The sequence below is a fragment of the Anolis carolinensis genome, chromosome 5 (assembly GCF_035594765.1).
Source record: "Anolis carolinensis isolate JA03-04 chromosome 5, rAnoCar3.1.pri, whole genome shotgun sequence".
NCBI classification, from domain to species: domain Eukaryota; kingdom Metazoa; phylum Chordata; class Lepidosauria; order Squamata; family Dactyloidae; genus Anolis; species Anolis carolinensis.
The window spans coordinates 140,299,940-140,315,835 of NC_085845.1; the positions used below are offsets into that span (position 1 = coordinate 140,299,940).

At 40.2% G+C, this 15,896-nt stretch overlaps 1 protein-coding gene across 1 annotated transcript; it reads right to left on the reverse strand.

The window, feature by feature from the left end:
* Positions 1-938: 938 nt before the first annotated feature.
* Positions 939-2,325, reverse strand: LOC100558941 (proteasomal ubiquitin receptor ADRM1-like). The gene has a single exon (XM_062982410.1). The coding sequence runs from the start codon at positions 2,239-2,241 to the stop codon at positions 1,015-1,017; it is 1,227 nt and encodes a 408-aa protein (XP_062838480.1). The 5' UTR covers positions 2,242-2,325; the 3' UTR covers positions 939-1,014.
* Between the last annotated feature and the right edge of the window lie 13,571 nt (positions 2,326-15,896).

The window sequence follows — 15,896 nt, forward strand, 5'->3', positions numbered from 1 at the left end:
AAGGAAGATAGCTATGTTTTATCTTGCAAATGCGCCTTTTATTTCTTTAATGTCATTTATACCACCACTCCAAATGAAGCTCTCTTATGGCATATATATTTTTAAAAGTGCCTCTGTTCCTTCACTGTTGCCTTTAGCTTGGCTCATGGCAGACAAATCACTGTCTTTGGTGAGACAAATTATTCCTGTAGCATATTAAAATGAATCTCCAAATGGCAGCATTTTCTTCCTAGTTGTGAATACTGTTGTCTTTTCACAATGGTTGTCTTTTGATGTGTTTCATATATATGTGTGTGTGTGTGTGTGTGTGTGTGTGCATCATGGCTTCTGCTGTATGTTTTTCTGTCATCACAATACCCATAATTGATCCTCCTTATGTCTTGCTTACTTCCATCTCTCTTTTCCAAACATTGTTCTTAGCCTCTTCTGCTGGCATCAGGGTGATTTATCATCAATGGTTGGCATTCAGTACTGCAGTTATGAATTCTTAACCTAGAGTTAAAAATCTGTAACCACTCTGTATTTAATCTTACTATAAAACTATGCAAATGCCACCCCAGCCCACCTTCATAGCCAACAGCTGGATTGTGTGAAAAAGATCAATTCAGCTGGTGAAAAAGGTGCAAGGAGGATATCATTTCCACTCTCTTCCTCCAGTAAGTGAAACTTCAATAATCACAAACAGGGGCCTTGTCACTTGATCATTGGTTTGTCTAAACATTCATTTCTATGCCTCATTTGGAAGCTGTACAGACCCTGTCTCATCTGATCTGGCTGCCAGTTCTTACAGTGGGTCAGATCAAAAGACATTACAGTAGAGTCTCACTTATCCAAGCCTCGCTTATCCAAGCTTCTGGATTATCCAAGCCATTTTTGTAGTCAATGTTTTCAATATATCATGATATTTTGGTGCTAAATTCGTAAATACAGTAATTCAGTACATGACATTATCTAGCGATCCTACTTTCCTTATAGTTAGTATCTGGGAGGACCCATAAGACACAGCTGGGAGGCCTAATCTAAGCTCATGTCTTCCTCTTCGTCCTTCTTCTCCTTTGAGTCTCCTTCCTTTTCATCAGATTTCACATTGTTTTGCATTGCTTTTGCAAAGGCCTCCACATCTCCTTTATTTGCTGCATCTACTGCTTCTGCTGGTAAGCCAAATTGACTCATCAAAGGCCCCAGCTGCCCAGAAGCCAAGGCTGCGCTGAACATACTCAGTGCCTGCTGGAACTGTGGTGAAGTCAGCGTATTCTGAATCTCATCTGCTGTCTGTGGAAGAGATTCCCCTGAAGGGAGGTAAGGCATCAAACGCTCTTGAACCTCTGTATTTGCCAAAATGGGTGCCATTATTTCAGGAGTAAGCACACTGGACAGATCAACTTGCTGCCCTCCTGCACCTGCTGGCACATTCATGGTTGCCAGGATGGTCTGAAGATCGCTCAGCTGGATGGGCTGGGTGGGGCTTGTGGCGGCGCTGGTTCCGTTTCCTGAGCTTGGAGCAGGACTGGGACTGGTGGCAGAGGCGGTGGTAGAGGCAGCAGGAGCCACGGGCGTGGGCGTAATCCGGGTGGAAGAAGTACTGGAAGATGGCGTCACCGCTGCGGATTGGCTGCGAGAGCTTGAAGAGGAACTGCTAGTTGGGGGCCCTCCGCTTCCCAGAAGACTTGCCAGACCGGGGCCTGTGAGGGCACCAAGGCCACCAAGTCCACCTAAGCCTGTTGGTCCAATCAGCTGCATGAGCTGGTTATGGCTCATGTTTCCTAGAAGGCTTTGCAAGCCACCTTCACCTCCAAGAGCGGAAAGTTCATGGCCTCCACTTCTGCTGCCACCTAGAGCTCCAGGCATTGGTGGGTTATTGAGATACTCATTCACCTTACGGCAGTGCTCTTCATCTTTCTCAGACTTCGGTTCCTGCATCCAGAAGAAGAGTCGCTTGGATCCAGCTTTGAATTTCAACACATATACACGGCCAGTAGTACACTGAGGAACTCGCTTAAACTCACAGTCATCAGGAAAAATAATCAAATCATCCTCCACATTCCCAGAAGTCCTGTCTTTCCAACAGAAATGAATCAGGGAGTCATCCGTTTGCTGGATGTACACAAGACCTTTCCTTTTATCCGGTGTCACAGTGCTGCCTTTCAAAGACATCTTTCCTGCACGAAACTCTACCAGGTATTTGCTAGATGAGCCCCGGGAGCCTGGCACCAGGCTTGGAAATAAAGCCCCTGAAGACATCCTTCGGCTTCTCTCTCCTCAGAGCCCCTTCCAAATGCAGCCTCGGCGCCTTTCTTCCGGTTCCCTCTGGCACACCGGAAACCCGCCCCCTCCCGTCCTCCTCCCCTCCTATTGGTGGGCGAGCCCTCCTTCGGCCGCAGCGCCGCCTGTCACTCAAGCCGCCGTGCGAGACTGAGCTGGCCAGGCGCCCAGTAATTACAACATAACATTACTGCGTATTGAACTACTTTTTCTGTCAAATTTGTTGTATAACAGGATGTTTTGGTGCTTAATTTGTAAAATCATAACCTAATTTGATGTTTAATAGGCTTTTCCTTAATCCCTCTTTATTATCCAAGATATTCGCTTATCCAAGTTTCTGCTGGCCCGTTTAGCTTGGATAAGTGAGGCTCTACTGTACTTATTCATATTTGCACTAAATAGTCTATCACACTAAACAGGCAAATTGCAATTACAGAAGGACATCTTTGCTTGGGACCTAACACACAAGGCCTTTTCTCCCACTATTCTCTTGGTACAAAACAGTCTAGAAAAGCATTCCTTTTACAACAACAACAAAATTGTTAATGTTGTCCTTTTGAAAAAGAAACACTTTTTGATGGTCTGCCACTGAGAAAGCAGCAGGAAATGAGTGATGTCATGTGATAAATCCAAGGCATAAATGTTGTCCTGCTGCAATTGCAATTTGCTTGCCTCGCGTGATATATTTCTAAGTAGCAAATATAGATTAGTAATTAATTACAGTAGAGTCTCTCTTATCCAACCTTCTCTTATCCAACATTTTGTATTATCCAACGCAGTCCGCCTTTTAGTAGTCAATGTTTTTGTAGTCAATGTTTTCAATACATTGTGATGTTTTGGTGCTAAATTCGTAAATACAGTAATTACTACATAATGTTACCTTGTACTGGACTGCTTTTTCTGTCAATTTGTTGTAAAACATGATGTTTTGGTGCTTAATTTGTAAAATCATAATGTAATTTGACGTTTAATAGGTTTTTCCTTAATACCTCCTTATTATCCAACATTTTCACTTATCCAACATTCTGCTGGCCCGTTTATGTTGGATAAGTGAGACTCTACTGTACTTATATCTTCCTGAGATCGCAAATAAACTTAGAAGTGTTGTTGGTTTGTTTTTAAATCATTATGACAGATAGAGATATTGTATTACTATACTGATTGTTACTGATAGTGTTAAACTTAATTGTTAGGTTGATGTGGAAAGCAACATATGCAAGAACATATAATGTGAGAAACAGCCCTGCACAAGCTATTAAGGTTTTTCTAAGACATTTTGTTCCCTGAGGAAGAGAGTTTGCTCGCACCCCACTCCAAGGTTGAATGACTTCTTCGTCACTGGGCAGCATCTTTCAATATATCTAAAAGAAATATTCTAGATGGGAGATGGAGGGCAGAAGGCTGTCTTCATGACTAATAGTTGTCTCCTCCTATGCTTTCCTGCCACTCTCAGTATTTGTCACCTAAGGTGACCATTTTCCTCTGACTAACACAAGACTGGCTCTGAAGAAGTTCATTGTGTTTTCTGAGGAAAAAGCGATGTCATAGAGAAGCATTATATATGCTTGATCCTTTCAACCAGAAGTGGAAACGATTGAAACTCTACTTACACTACCTGTTACAGTAAGTAGTAACAGGATCAGGTATATATGTGTGTGTTAAAGAAAACCATATGGTGTTAATTATTACGAGCAGCTGCTGATGTAGGTCAGCAACCAAGCTTGGGCCACACCCGGTGGGGTATAACTGTATGAGTTTTTAGAATACAGTGGGTGATGCTGAATGAACAAGGACTTAACAGCAATGCTCTTTGCTATGATGGAATAGCTACTTGTTTTATGTTCTACTCTTTTGGATGAAGAAGCCTTACCCTGTGCAACTTACAAGGATTATGTAAGTTTGTTGAGCTATTTGATTTTGTATCTTTGCTGACAAGAGTAAAGTTTTTTGTTCCTTTTCAAGTTAATCATGACTAACTCCCACTAAACCTGTAGGGCTTAAATTAGACATAATTAATTTATTGAAACTTTAATTATGACTTTAGTTCAGGCATGGGCAAACTAAGGCCTGGGGGCCGGATGCGGCCCCTTAGGCGCTTTCCTCAGGCCCTTCTCATTTTTCCTGTTCTCTTGGCATAAGGACACGGTGGCCTGCCTCATCCTTATGCCAAAAAGATGGGGGAGGAAGGCACGTAGCAGCTGAGAACCCTCTGGAGCGCTCTCAGCCAATGTGTGTCTCGATCTCCTCCAGGCATAAGGACGGTGCAAGCAATCCCATTCTTACGCTGTGAGGATGGCTCGAGGAAGGCACGCAGTGGCTAAGAGCCCACTGGAGCACACTTAGCCATCACCTGTCTTGCCCTCTTCCCAACATAATGCCAAGAAGACAGCCCAGGGTTCGGGGAGGAAGATAGAAAGGAGGATTGTTGCAGTCGCCACATGTCTCATCTTCCTCCCAGCATCAGGATGGGATGAGCAGCCCTGTCCTTATGCTGGGAGGATAGCCTGAGGATGACCAGGGCCCTGCCCTGCTCCCTCCTGGCCCCATCCTTTCCTGGGTCCTTCCCACCAAGCCTGTGCCCCTCCCACCTGGCCCGGTCTTCTGAGCCAGGCCCACAATGGGGCTCCAAGGTAAGAAAATTTGCCCATGCCTACTTTATCTAGATTATGATCTTCAGCTTTACAAGAAAAGACTTGTTGTTACATAGATCTCTATTATAGAATAATAGAATAGTAGAGTTGGAAGAGACCTCATGGGCTATCCAGTCCAACCCCCTGCCAAGAAGCAGGAAATCGCATTCAAAGCACCCCCGACAGATGGCCATCCAGCCTCTGCTTAAAAGCCTCCAAAGAAGGAGCCTCCACTACACTCTGGGGCAGACAGTTCCACTGCCGAGCAGATCTCACAGTGAGGAAGTTCTTCCTGATGTTCAGGTGAAATCTCCTTTCCTGTAGTTTGAAGCCATTGTTCCGCATCCTAGTCTTCAGGGCAGCAGAAAACAATCTTGCTCCCTCCTCCCTATGACTTTCCCTCACATATTTATACATAGCTATCATGTCTCCTCTCAGCCTTCTCTTTTGCAGGCTAAACATGCCTAGTTCTCTAAGCCGCTCCTCATAGGGCTTGTTCTCCAGACCCTTGATCATTTTAGTTGCCCTCCTCTGGACATATTCCAGCTTGTCAACATCTCCCTTCAATTGCGGTGCCCAGAACTGGACACAGTATTCCAGGTGTGGTCTGACCAAGGCAGAATAGAGGGGTAGCATGACTTCCCTGGATCTAGACACTATACTCCTATTGATGCAGGTCAAAATCCCATTGGCTTTTTTAGCAGCCGCATCTCATTGTTGGCTCATGTTTAACTTGTTGTCCACAAGGACTCCAAGATCTTTTTCACATGTACTGCTGTCGAGCCAGGCGTCCCCCATTCTGTATCTTTGCATTCCATTTTTAATTTGTTACTTTTCTCTGTGTCCACCTAAGAATCATTTTTTTCCAAAATGTGTTCCTATTATCAGTAACGTTTCTTGCTTCTTCAGTTTACAGTTTTGTTTATACTGAAATATGTCTTTTCAAAAAAGTCACAAGGAAATGTATACATTCTTTCATGCGCATTTCCCCTATTATATACATTTTTGTGTGCAGTTTTGCAAACAAATCACCTCATCAAGTGCCCTTTAAATGTTACTTCTATCATACACATAAACTCATCTATGCATTTCTGTGTACATGTTTAAACAACATTCAGAGGAATATAAATTTCATGCTTAACTAATTCTGGGGTGCTCTGTAGATCTGAAAATACAAATTTAGAGTAAAGTTAATATGATATGAGCCGAATGAGTTTCTCCCATCTTTACTGTATTACAAGTACTTCAAAAATCATTGAACACAGCCACACACCATCCACTGTGAAGTTTTCTAATGCACTAAATGCTCTATGAAGTTCTCATTCATTTCAAGTGAGAACTTTCTGGTGGAGCACGTCCTTAGCTTTTATTACAACTTTTCATTTCCAGTTCCCTATTTGTAATTTGCGCATAAAAGATCCCCCTTTCACCCTATTGTTTTTGCTCTAAAAGCCACTTTATTCTTAATAAAAGGAATAATAAGTGCCAGTTGTAAAATAATTTGTCAATCACTTCCAGCACTTACAATTGTAAAACACCTTTCCTTGGACCTCTTGGAGTGCTTTAGAAAAGATAAAAACAAATAAAATAAAATTACAATTACACTTAAATGGCAGAATTAAAATGATCAGTTTTAGATCACTGGAATTTTGTTGCTACCATTTGACAAGGGGAAATTGTTCAAATGAACACCCTGGAAGGAGCTGAAACGCACGACAGTCTGGCCTATTCTGATCTTTGAATGAACGTTTCCACAGGACCCTCATTAGGGACAAAGTTGAAGCTGAGCTGAAAAGCCCCTGATGGCCCCTACAATTGAGAGCAGTCACCTGATTTCATATTTAACTTCCCCGCTATTCTGTGGAGGCTCCTTTTGTTTTCTGAATTTTTCATTTATTATTAAAAGATTTTTATTTAAAGGAAGGTGGGGTTAATCATTTCTAGGTTTCAAAGCTGTACATGAAATAGAGGGTGAAAAGCTGTTGGGATATGATATAACACTATCACTCTATAGTCTAATATTTGAAAGATTCTGGCAAAATTTTAGTTTGCTCGTTTTCATTACCCTCAAGGCTTAGACCAGAAGTAAACAGCCTTCCTCAAGATCCTCTGAGCACTGACGGTTTGGTCTGTGGTTGAATAGACATGTAGTCCATAAAATCTGAAGGATATCAGTGATTCTTCTCCAGTTCATCCTATCCTGAAATTACCTGATTATTTCACATGCAAGTCTTATTTTCTGCATTTGGAATGGGTTTGTATATTCATTTTTGATGACAAAAAAGATACTAACCAGTGTCAAATTGGAACATATGCTTTTCTTTCAAGTGGTAAATGCTTGCTGACCCTTTCCTTTATAGACCTGTGTTTTCATTTGTCTATAGTATCTAATTTTGCTTCATCATCTTAATTAAAATATAAAAATGGAATTTTCCACAGAATATGCTTTGCTGTAAATTTCTTCATAAGAAATTTCCTCTAATTAATTGCATCAAATTAAATTAATTTTATGAAGATAAAATAAATGTCCTGAGTTGCCCAAATGATTTTAATGATTTTCTATAGGATACAGTATAAATGCAACTGAATTTCCTCAAAGTAGCTTTCTTGTAGTTTCAGAGAGAAACAGGTCTTATTTGAACTATTATTGATATAAAGGAAACATAACCCCATACACTGTACTAAGGAAGTATCTTTTCTTTCAGAGGTTTAGTCCTGTTGATTGTTCCTCCCAATTTCAGATAGTCTTTGTGAAAAAGAGCTTCTGCTTCTTTGTGTATCTGTAATTCAGTTAATTGGTGTTGATATAGGTAGCATATTGATAATGTTTCAGCATGCAGTCAACCAGATTTGGTCAGGTAGAGATGTTACAAAGCCAAATTAAGATGATGACAATGCCCTCATTCCAATCAGTTTAAAAAATGAGACTATTTATGCCATCATATTTCCCATTTCTATATATGCATGTGATAGCTGGACAGTGAAAAAAGCGGAGAGGGAGAGAATCAACTCAGTTAAAATATGGTGCTGGAGAAAAGTTTGGTTGATCCAGTGAACTTCTGAAAAGACAAATACAATGAAACCTTGACTTAAGAGTTTAATTCATTCTGTGACTGAGTTCTTAACTCAAAATGCTCATATCTGAAAGTGAATTTTCCCATTGAAATTCATTGAAATGCTGTTAATCTGTTCCGCCCTTCCCTAAACAACCCCTATTTTTTGTTATGTGTTTTTAAATAAGAAAGTGTACTTTATAAATAATGTATAAATGCACATTCACATGGAACAATAAAAAAGAAAGATCAACTTTAAAATGGTAGAAGCACGAAGTTGCGTCAAGGAAGCACAAAGTGAAGAGGTAGAAGCATCATTTTTTTCATACTGTCCTCATTCCAGCTTCCCTCTCTTGCTCTCTCATCCTCTCTCTTTTCATAAAGCCAAACATACCAGGAATAAAAATCACACAAAACCAAGTAACCCAAAGTTCCTTAACGCGAACAAGAGCAAAGCAGACAGCAATCTTCAAAAGCAGACAAGAGCATGAGGCATGGAGGATGCTCCATTGAAGGCCCAAAGACTCTGGTGCTGGCACTTCCTCTGGCACTAGTGCTTCCTCTGACACTAGCTCTTAACTCAAAATGCTGCACTTATGTCAAAGCGAAATCCAAGCTGAGTGACGGCTCTTAACTTAAATCACTCTTAAGTTGGGATGCTCTTCTTTAAAGTTTACACTGTAAATGAATTCTAGAGCAAATCAAACCTGAAGTCTCCTTAGAAGCCAAGATGACTAAACTGATACTGTCATAATCTGGTCATATCATGAAAAGGCATAACTCACTAGAAAATACAATAATGCTTTGTAGGGTAGGAGGCATCAGGAAAAGAGAAATACCACAGTCTAGATAGAATCAAAGAAGTCACAGTCATTGGAAATCTCTTATTCAATGATTCATCATAGATTGAAGTCAATTTGATCAGTTAACAGCAACAACATCTAAAGCACCCTTATAGGATCAACTGACCTTCCTCCCTCCCTTTATGAAATCAGAACCCCAATGATGGGAAGGTTAGAAATGCAAGTGTTTCTGTGGGGAAAAAATGGTGCGTGGATCCAAAGTATGTCATCTAGAATAAGCACAGAAAAATAAAAGACAACATTTATGAGAAGGATGATTTCCTTCAATTACTTGAGTGGTGAATGATAATTTATTATTACTATACCAATAATGTACTTCTGCTTCTAATAGTAATGACAACAATAAGAAAAAATTAGAAATAGCTACGATTTTGATGGTAACAGGTGAAGTAGTGAAAATTTCATAATGAAAATTTTTTTTAAGTTGGTTTTTCTTTTTAAAAAATAATTCTGTCTGTAAAAATGTAAAACATTTTTAATTATAGTACTGAGAACAATTTTAATACATCCAAGTATGCTAGCTCTATAAATATCCCCCATATATATATATATATATATATATATATATATATATATATATAGCAGAGTCTCGCTTATCCAATGTAAACAGGCCGGCAGAACGTTGGATAAGTGAATATGTTGGATAATAAGGAGAGATTAAGGAAAAGCCTATTAAACATTAAATTAGGTTATGATTTTACAAATTAAGCACCAAAACATCATGTTATACAACAAATTTGACAGAAAAAGTAGTTCAATACGCAGTAATGCTATGTAGTAATTACTGTATTTATGAATTTAGCACCAAAATATCATGATATATTGAAAACATTGACTACAAAAATGCATTGGATAATCCAGAACGTTGGATAAGTGAGAGACTACTATATATATATAGTAGCTGTGCCCGGCCACGCGTTGCTGTGGCGAAGTCTGGTGGTATGGGAAATAAAGTATTGAGGAATTGGTGGTAGTTAAGGTAAAGGGTGACATTCTCCTGACATTAAGTCCAGTTGTGTCCGACTGCACACTGAAGTGGATTATATGGCAGTGTGGAGTCAAGATAATCCAGTGCCAAGCAGATAATATAAGATTATAAATGGGTTATATAGCTGTGTGGAAGGGCCTTGAGTCTACACTGCCATATAATCCAGTGCAAATTAGATAATCTGTGGAAGAAGCCTAAGTGAGGCCTAAATCTGCTTGTCCCCTCGGCTGAGTTGGTTGCTAGGAGACCAAGTGGGCAGAGATTAGTCCTCTAACTGGCAGCAATTGGATAAAAACAATTATTCCTTTCCCTCTAATTAGGACTTTATTTTTCTTTTCTTTTTGTTGTATCAACCTTGAGGCGTGGATGATGGGTTGTGCTGTCAAATTTCGAGGTTGGGGAGCCTGTAGTTTTGTTGTTTTGTTGGTCGCCGTGATGCCGTCACTCTTTTATATATATATATATATATATATATATATATATATCGCCTACTAAAGTACACTGAAAAAGAGATGATGTTTAAAAACTGTAGTCTGTTTTCATCTGCAAAGTATTAATGTTTGCAAGAGAGTGTTGATTTAGAATATGTATGAGTTGCCATAAAGATTTCCATATGTGAAAAACATTATTTGCGTACTGCCTTGTGTGATACAGAAAGCAAGACAGTCAAAATAATTCTCCTCTTTAGGAAATAAACATCCCCAAAGGGCACCAGCAGAAAAAAAAACGGAGTGTCTGCTAAACGGAAACATGTGGTGAAAATTTTGTCAAAGGTGCCTTGAAAAACTGTTGTTTTCTTCTATTTTTGTTGTTGTAAAAATAGAAACCGGGATGCATTGTCACACTTTCACTGAGCTGGCTCACATGGAGAGATTACTCAACACTCATTGTGTGATCCTACACATATCTTCTCAGAACTGAGCTCCACAAAATCCCAAGTGACGTTGTCATGGATGTTGCTGTGATTGCAGACACCTGTCTCAGACACTTGCCAACAGCATGATAAAGTAAAAGTCTGTAGAAATCAGATGTAGGGGTTTTTTTTTCTTGTCCAGCAAGAATATAGCAAAGCAGTGGGAAGCTTTAGACCAAGAATGAGAGGCATTTCACCCTCCAGATGTAGTTGAATTTAGATTCTCAGAAACAGATAGCTTGATAAATGGTGAGAGAGGATGCCTCTCAACATTTAGAGGTTCACATTCCTCAGTGCTGCCTTCTGTTGAGAAATCGCAATAGAACAAAATCAATGGCCTTGTTCCACTATAATATCAATTTTCTTTCCCTTGGCTGAATCATAGAGTTGGATGACATCTTAAAGGCCATCTAGTTCAATCTCTGAGATATGGTCATCAAACCCCTATTTCAAAATGTGCAATGAAGTAGAGTTAACAATTTTTAGAAATAATCTCATATTTCCTTTTTAAACTGTTAGCATTTTCTTCTGTTGTCATAATGGCTTCTGTTTAGTACTTCTATTTTATTATGAATGCTAAGGGATGTGTGTGAGGGATATATGTGAAATCAGATTTTAAATAAAAGTAGAAAAGAAGGCAAGCAGTGTTTTTGGCTTCTAGATGCTCAGAGGCCACAGAATACTCTAGTTAGAGTGTATGTGTGTTTTAAGGTGAACTCAAGATGGTTTCAAGATTTATAAACTTCACAAGTTCTAGCTGGAGCAAAGTTCAAGGAAGTAATCCACTATTTGGTATTCAGAGGAGGGTGAGAAAGAAGCAGAGCTATGACCCAAACTTCTCTGTCACTGAATCTTGTGGCAGAGAAGAGATTGGCAGCAAAACCAGCTTTCACTGTTTCACTTCAAAGGTTGCATAATATTTGAGCAGATTATACTCTTTTAACCAGTTAAGAAGGTTAGATGATTTCTGAGTGGGTAATTTTATAACCATCATTAATTCTCAGTTTGAATTTTTTAAAATATACATGCCAGCAGTGACCCCAAATTTTCATGGGGGCAAGTAGTTGTAAGATGTACAATTCTCCCACTGCAGAGGCCCAAGCACATCCCAAACCTCAGCACAGCAAAATAGTATCGGATGAGATGACAATGTTTTATTTTAAAAATGTCCTAAGTATGTGCTAAAAATGTAGCTATGTTCTGGAGCAATCTGATCAATAGTACAACTAGGTAATTTTAGATTAGAGGTGGAGAATCTTTGATTCACTGGATACTTAGACAAGCCCCAACACCTTTCGTAGGAACCTGAAAACCTGGTTGTTTCTGCTTGCTTTTTACAACGCCTAGTCCCTAGTCACCAATGCCCAGTCCTCAGGTTCCACAAGATTATGCTGCTATTTCATATTATGCTATACCTGGTCCTATCTATGCTGCTTGCACTACCCCATACCCTTGTCCGGCCCTTGTATAGTCTGATCATGCTTATTGTACTACGGCAACTGATTTCTCTGAGTATTGTGTATGCGGGTGTTTGATATTCTGATGTTTTATTGAAAATGTGTTTTATTTTGTTATTTCGTACTGTTATTATTTTGATTTATATTTTTACCTTGATGGGTTGGTTGTATTGTGTCTATGGGCATTGTCCCATATGTAAGCCACCCTGAGTCCCGCTTGGGAGATGGTGGTAAGGTACAGGTTTCCCCTGACGTTAAGTCTGGCGGTTGGTGCTCATTTCCATTTCTAAGCCGAAGAGCCGACGTTGTCCATAGACACCTCCAAGGTCATGTGGCTGGCATGACTGCATGGAGGAGCGGTACCTATTGATCTACTCACATTTGCATGTTTTTGAACTGCTAGGTTGGCAGGAGCTGGGGTTAACAGCGTTCGCTCATTCCGCTCCGGGATTTGAACCTGTGACCTTTCGGTCTGCAAGTTCAGCAGCTCAGCGCTTTAACACACTGTGCCATCAGGGACCCCTGGGAGATGGTGACGAAGTATAAAAATAAATTAATTATTGTAAAGTTATTATTATTTGGCTCTTCATGTTGCAGAAGCCATACTCAGCATATTGTAAGGGTTTATGAGAGTTGTAGTTCAACATATCTGAATGGTTAAGTGCTCCCCATATTGATCTTTACTTTGGACATCATATTTATTGGATGAATTAAGAATTTTAGCTTGCCCTGTGTGCTTCTTCAGATACAAAGCATGTATTTTTTCCCATATCACCATTCTAGGCCATACATCTTTTTCTGAATCATATAACCCTTGTCATGTAAGGTGGCAGTCTTAATGTTTTTAAATGTTACTGTACTCTCATTAAAATGATTGGTTAGCATTCAGTATGCCAGCTATAGATACATAACCCAGAGTTGCAGTTGTATAACTGCTCTGTATCCAATAGGATTAGATAGTCTTACTTGTAAAACTATGCAAATGTCAACTCAGTCCATAGCAGCTAGATTGGACAAAAGAGGTCCAAGAAGAGGATGCTCCCACTTCTTCCTGCCAATGAATGAAGTTGTGACAATCAGAAGCATGACCTGGCTCACAGGTCTTCATTGCAGCCGCACTCACTCATGGGAGGAGGATCTTGCATCTCATTTGGAAGTTGAATATATTTATTGTCCCAATCCAACTGCTGGTTCTCAAGGTGGGCTGAGGTCAAACCAGGAGACATTACTTAGTTACACAGATATAGCTAAATAACCCATGTAGATTATTGATAGTTGTGGATTATATGATTTTTGTACGAGGGTTATCCAGAAAGTAGATTACGTGTTGGAATTAAAAATGAACAAAGTATAGGAGAAAACATTTACCGTATGCAGTTGAAAGCCAGACCCAAATACCACTTCTCAACATAGTCCCCTTTGAAATCTAGGCAGTTATCATAGTGGTAAAAGAGTTTGGAAAGTCCTTCCCCACCAAACTTTGCCGCTTGGCTTGCATCCTTAACCAGGCGGACATCCCTTCCCGCAGCTGCGCATGTACATGCTCTCAACTTTCCCTCACGCACATCCTGGATCGCTCTTCTAAGGTTTTGCAAAAAGCACAACTTTCCTGTTCCATAAAATGGTCACCATAACCTTCCTTGCAAGCATTTTCAAAACAGAAAGAGCGATCCAAGACGAGCGTGGGGGAAAGTTGAGTGCATGCACATGTGCAGATGCGGGAAGGGATGTCCGCCTGGTTGAGGATGCAAGCCAAGCGGCAAAGTTTGGTGGGGAAGGACTTTCAAAAAACTTTTACCACTATGATAACTGCCTAGATTTCAAAGGGGACTATGTTGAGAAGTGGTATTTGGGTCTGGCTTTCAACTGCATACGGTAAATGTTTTCTCCTATACTTTGTTCATTTTTAATTCCAACACGTAATCTACTTTCTGGATAACCCTCGTACAAAAATCATATAATCCACAACTATCAATAATCTACATGGGTTATTTAGCTATATCTGTGTAACTAAGTAATGTCTCCTGGTTTGACCTCAGCCCACCTTGAGAACCAGCAGTTGGATTGGGACAATAAATATATTCAACTTGAGGATGCAAGCCAAGCAGCAAAGTTTGGTGGGGAAGGACTTTGTTCATTTTTAATTCCAAAAGGTAATCTACTTTCTGGATAGCCCTCGTATAAAAGCATTTTTCTTTCTGCTCCAGTATCACAGGGTACTGAATTATTTTTCAAAAAACCCAGATAAAACATTACACTTGTTCAGCTAGTGAGTACTCAGTTTTCTGCCATCTGTTTTCTTTAACAGTAAAGTCACTGTTGATTTCATTGTCTCTCTGATTGAGTATTGGGGAAATGCCATGTCTCTGTGACAGATGCTGAAACATGTGGATTGCTACAAAAACTGTGCCAGTTTATCTAATAGTAAAACAAGCATTCAGTAAGTTTGGGACCAAGCAGATGTGTTGTCAGTGCAAGTCCTTACTTTATTTAGATTTACTTTCAGGTAAGTAGATATAGGGTTGCAGCCTTACTTTGCTATCACAAAGAGGAGGTGTATATTTACTCAAAGTTGAGCCCTTTTTTACATTTACTCCGAGATAAATGACTAGAGGAAACTGCTAGACTATAAATTTATGAAGCAATGCAACTACTCTAGGAAGTTAGCCCAGTCTTTAAAGAAGTTATCTAAGGTGATGAATATATCCCCACACTAGAATCATTATCTTGGATAGCTCCTTTAAAAATTTAAAATGGATTTAGACTTCATCACATGAAGCCACTATTCCACAGCAGTCATGAAATTACCAACAGTGACAACATATCAAAATAAGCACCCATGCTAGCGTACATCTCTGCATTCATGCCCATCTGTGCTCTTGTTGTACTTCTGCATAACCTTGTAATTCCATAATTCCTCTTGCATGTTTGTTGTTCTCTCTCTATCTCTCTCTGTGTATATGTATGTATACACACACACAAAGCCTGGCCGTTTTCTTCTTATGTGAATCCTTGTTTGGTGAAGTGGAATACAGTGGAATAGGCTTGCTGCTTGGAAGCCTGGGTACTTGCGTTCTAGGGGAATGGTTTTTTGGGCTGCTAGAATTACAATGAATAGCCTGACTGCTTCAAAGCCTGGATGCTTGCTATCTAGGGGGATCTTTGGTTGGTCAGCTTCAATAGTACAGAGTAGTATCACTGCTTCAAAGCCTGGCTGCCTTTTACCAAAGTTAATCCTGTGCTGGTCTGGTTGAATTGCACTGAACAGCCTTGCAGCTTCAGTGCCTGGTTGTGTTATACCTAGGGGAATCCTTGCTTGGTGAGCTGGAGTAGCACCCACAATCAAAGAGCTGCTTTGAAGCCTGGCTACTTCCTTTGTAGGGGAATCATTGTTTGGCCAGCTTGTACTGAATAGTCTTGCAGGTTAAAAGCCTGGCCACTTTCTACATAGGGCATCCTTGCTAAGCCAGGTTGAATGGGATGGAGTAGCCTTGTGGCTTCAAAGCCTGGGGGTTTTCTACCTAGGGGAAATCTTCGTTGGCCAGGATGAACAGCACTGAATCGCCTTGCTACTTGCAAGCCTGGCCACTTTCTACCTTGCGGAATCCTTGGTTGGCCAGGTTGTATAGCAATTAATAGTCTTGGTGCGGCAGGTATGAATGCTGCAATAAGCCACCTTGATTAGCATTTAATGACCTTGCAGCTTCAAAGCCTGGCTGCTTCCTGCCTG

Bases quoted from the DNA above. Each gene is read 5' to 3' on its own strand.
- LOC100558941 (XM_062982410.1), bottom strand. From the start codon at position 2,241: ATGTCTTCAGGGGCTTTATTTCCAAGCCTGGTGCCAGGCTCCCGGGGC.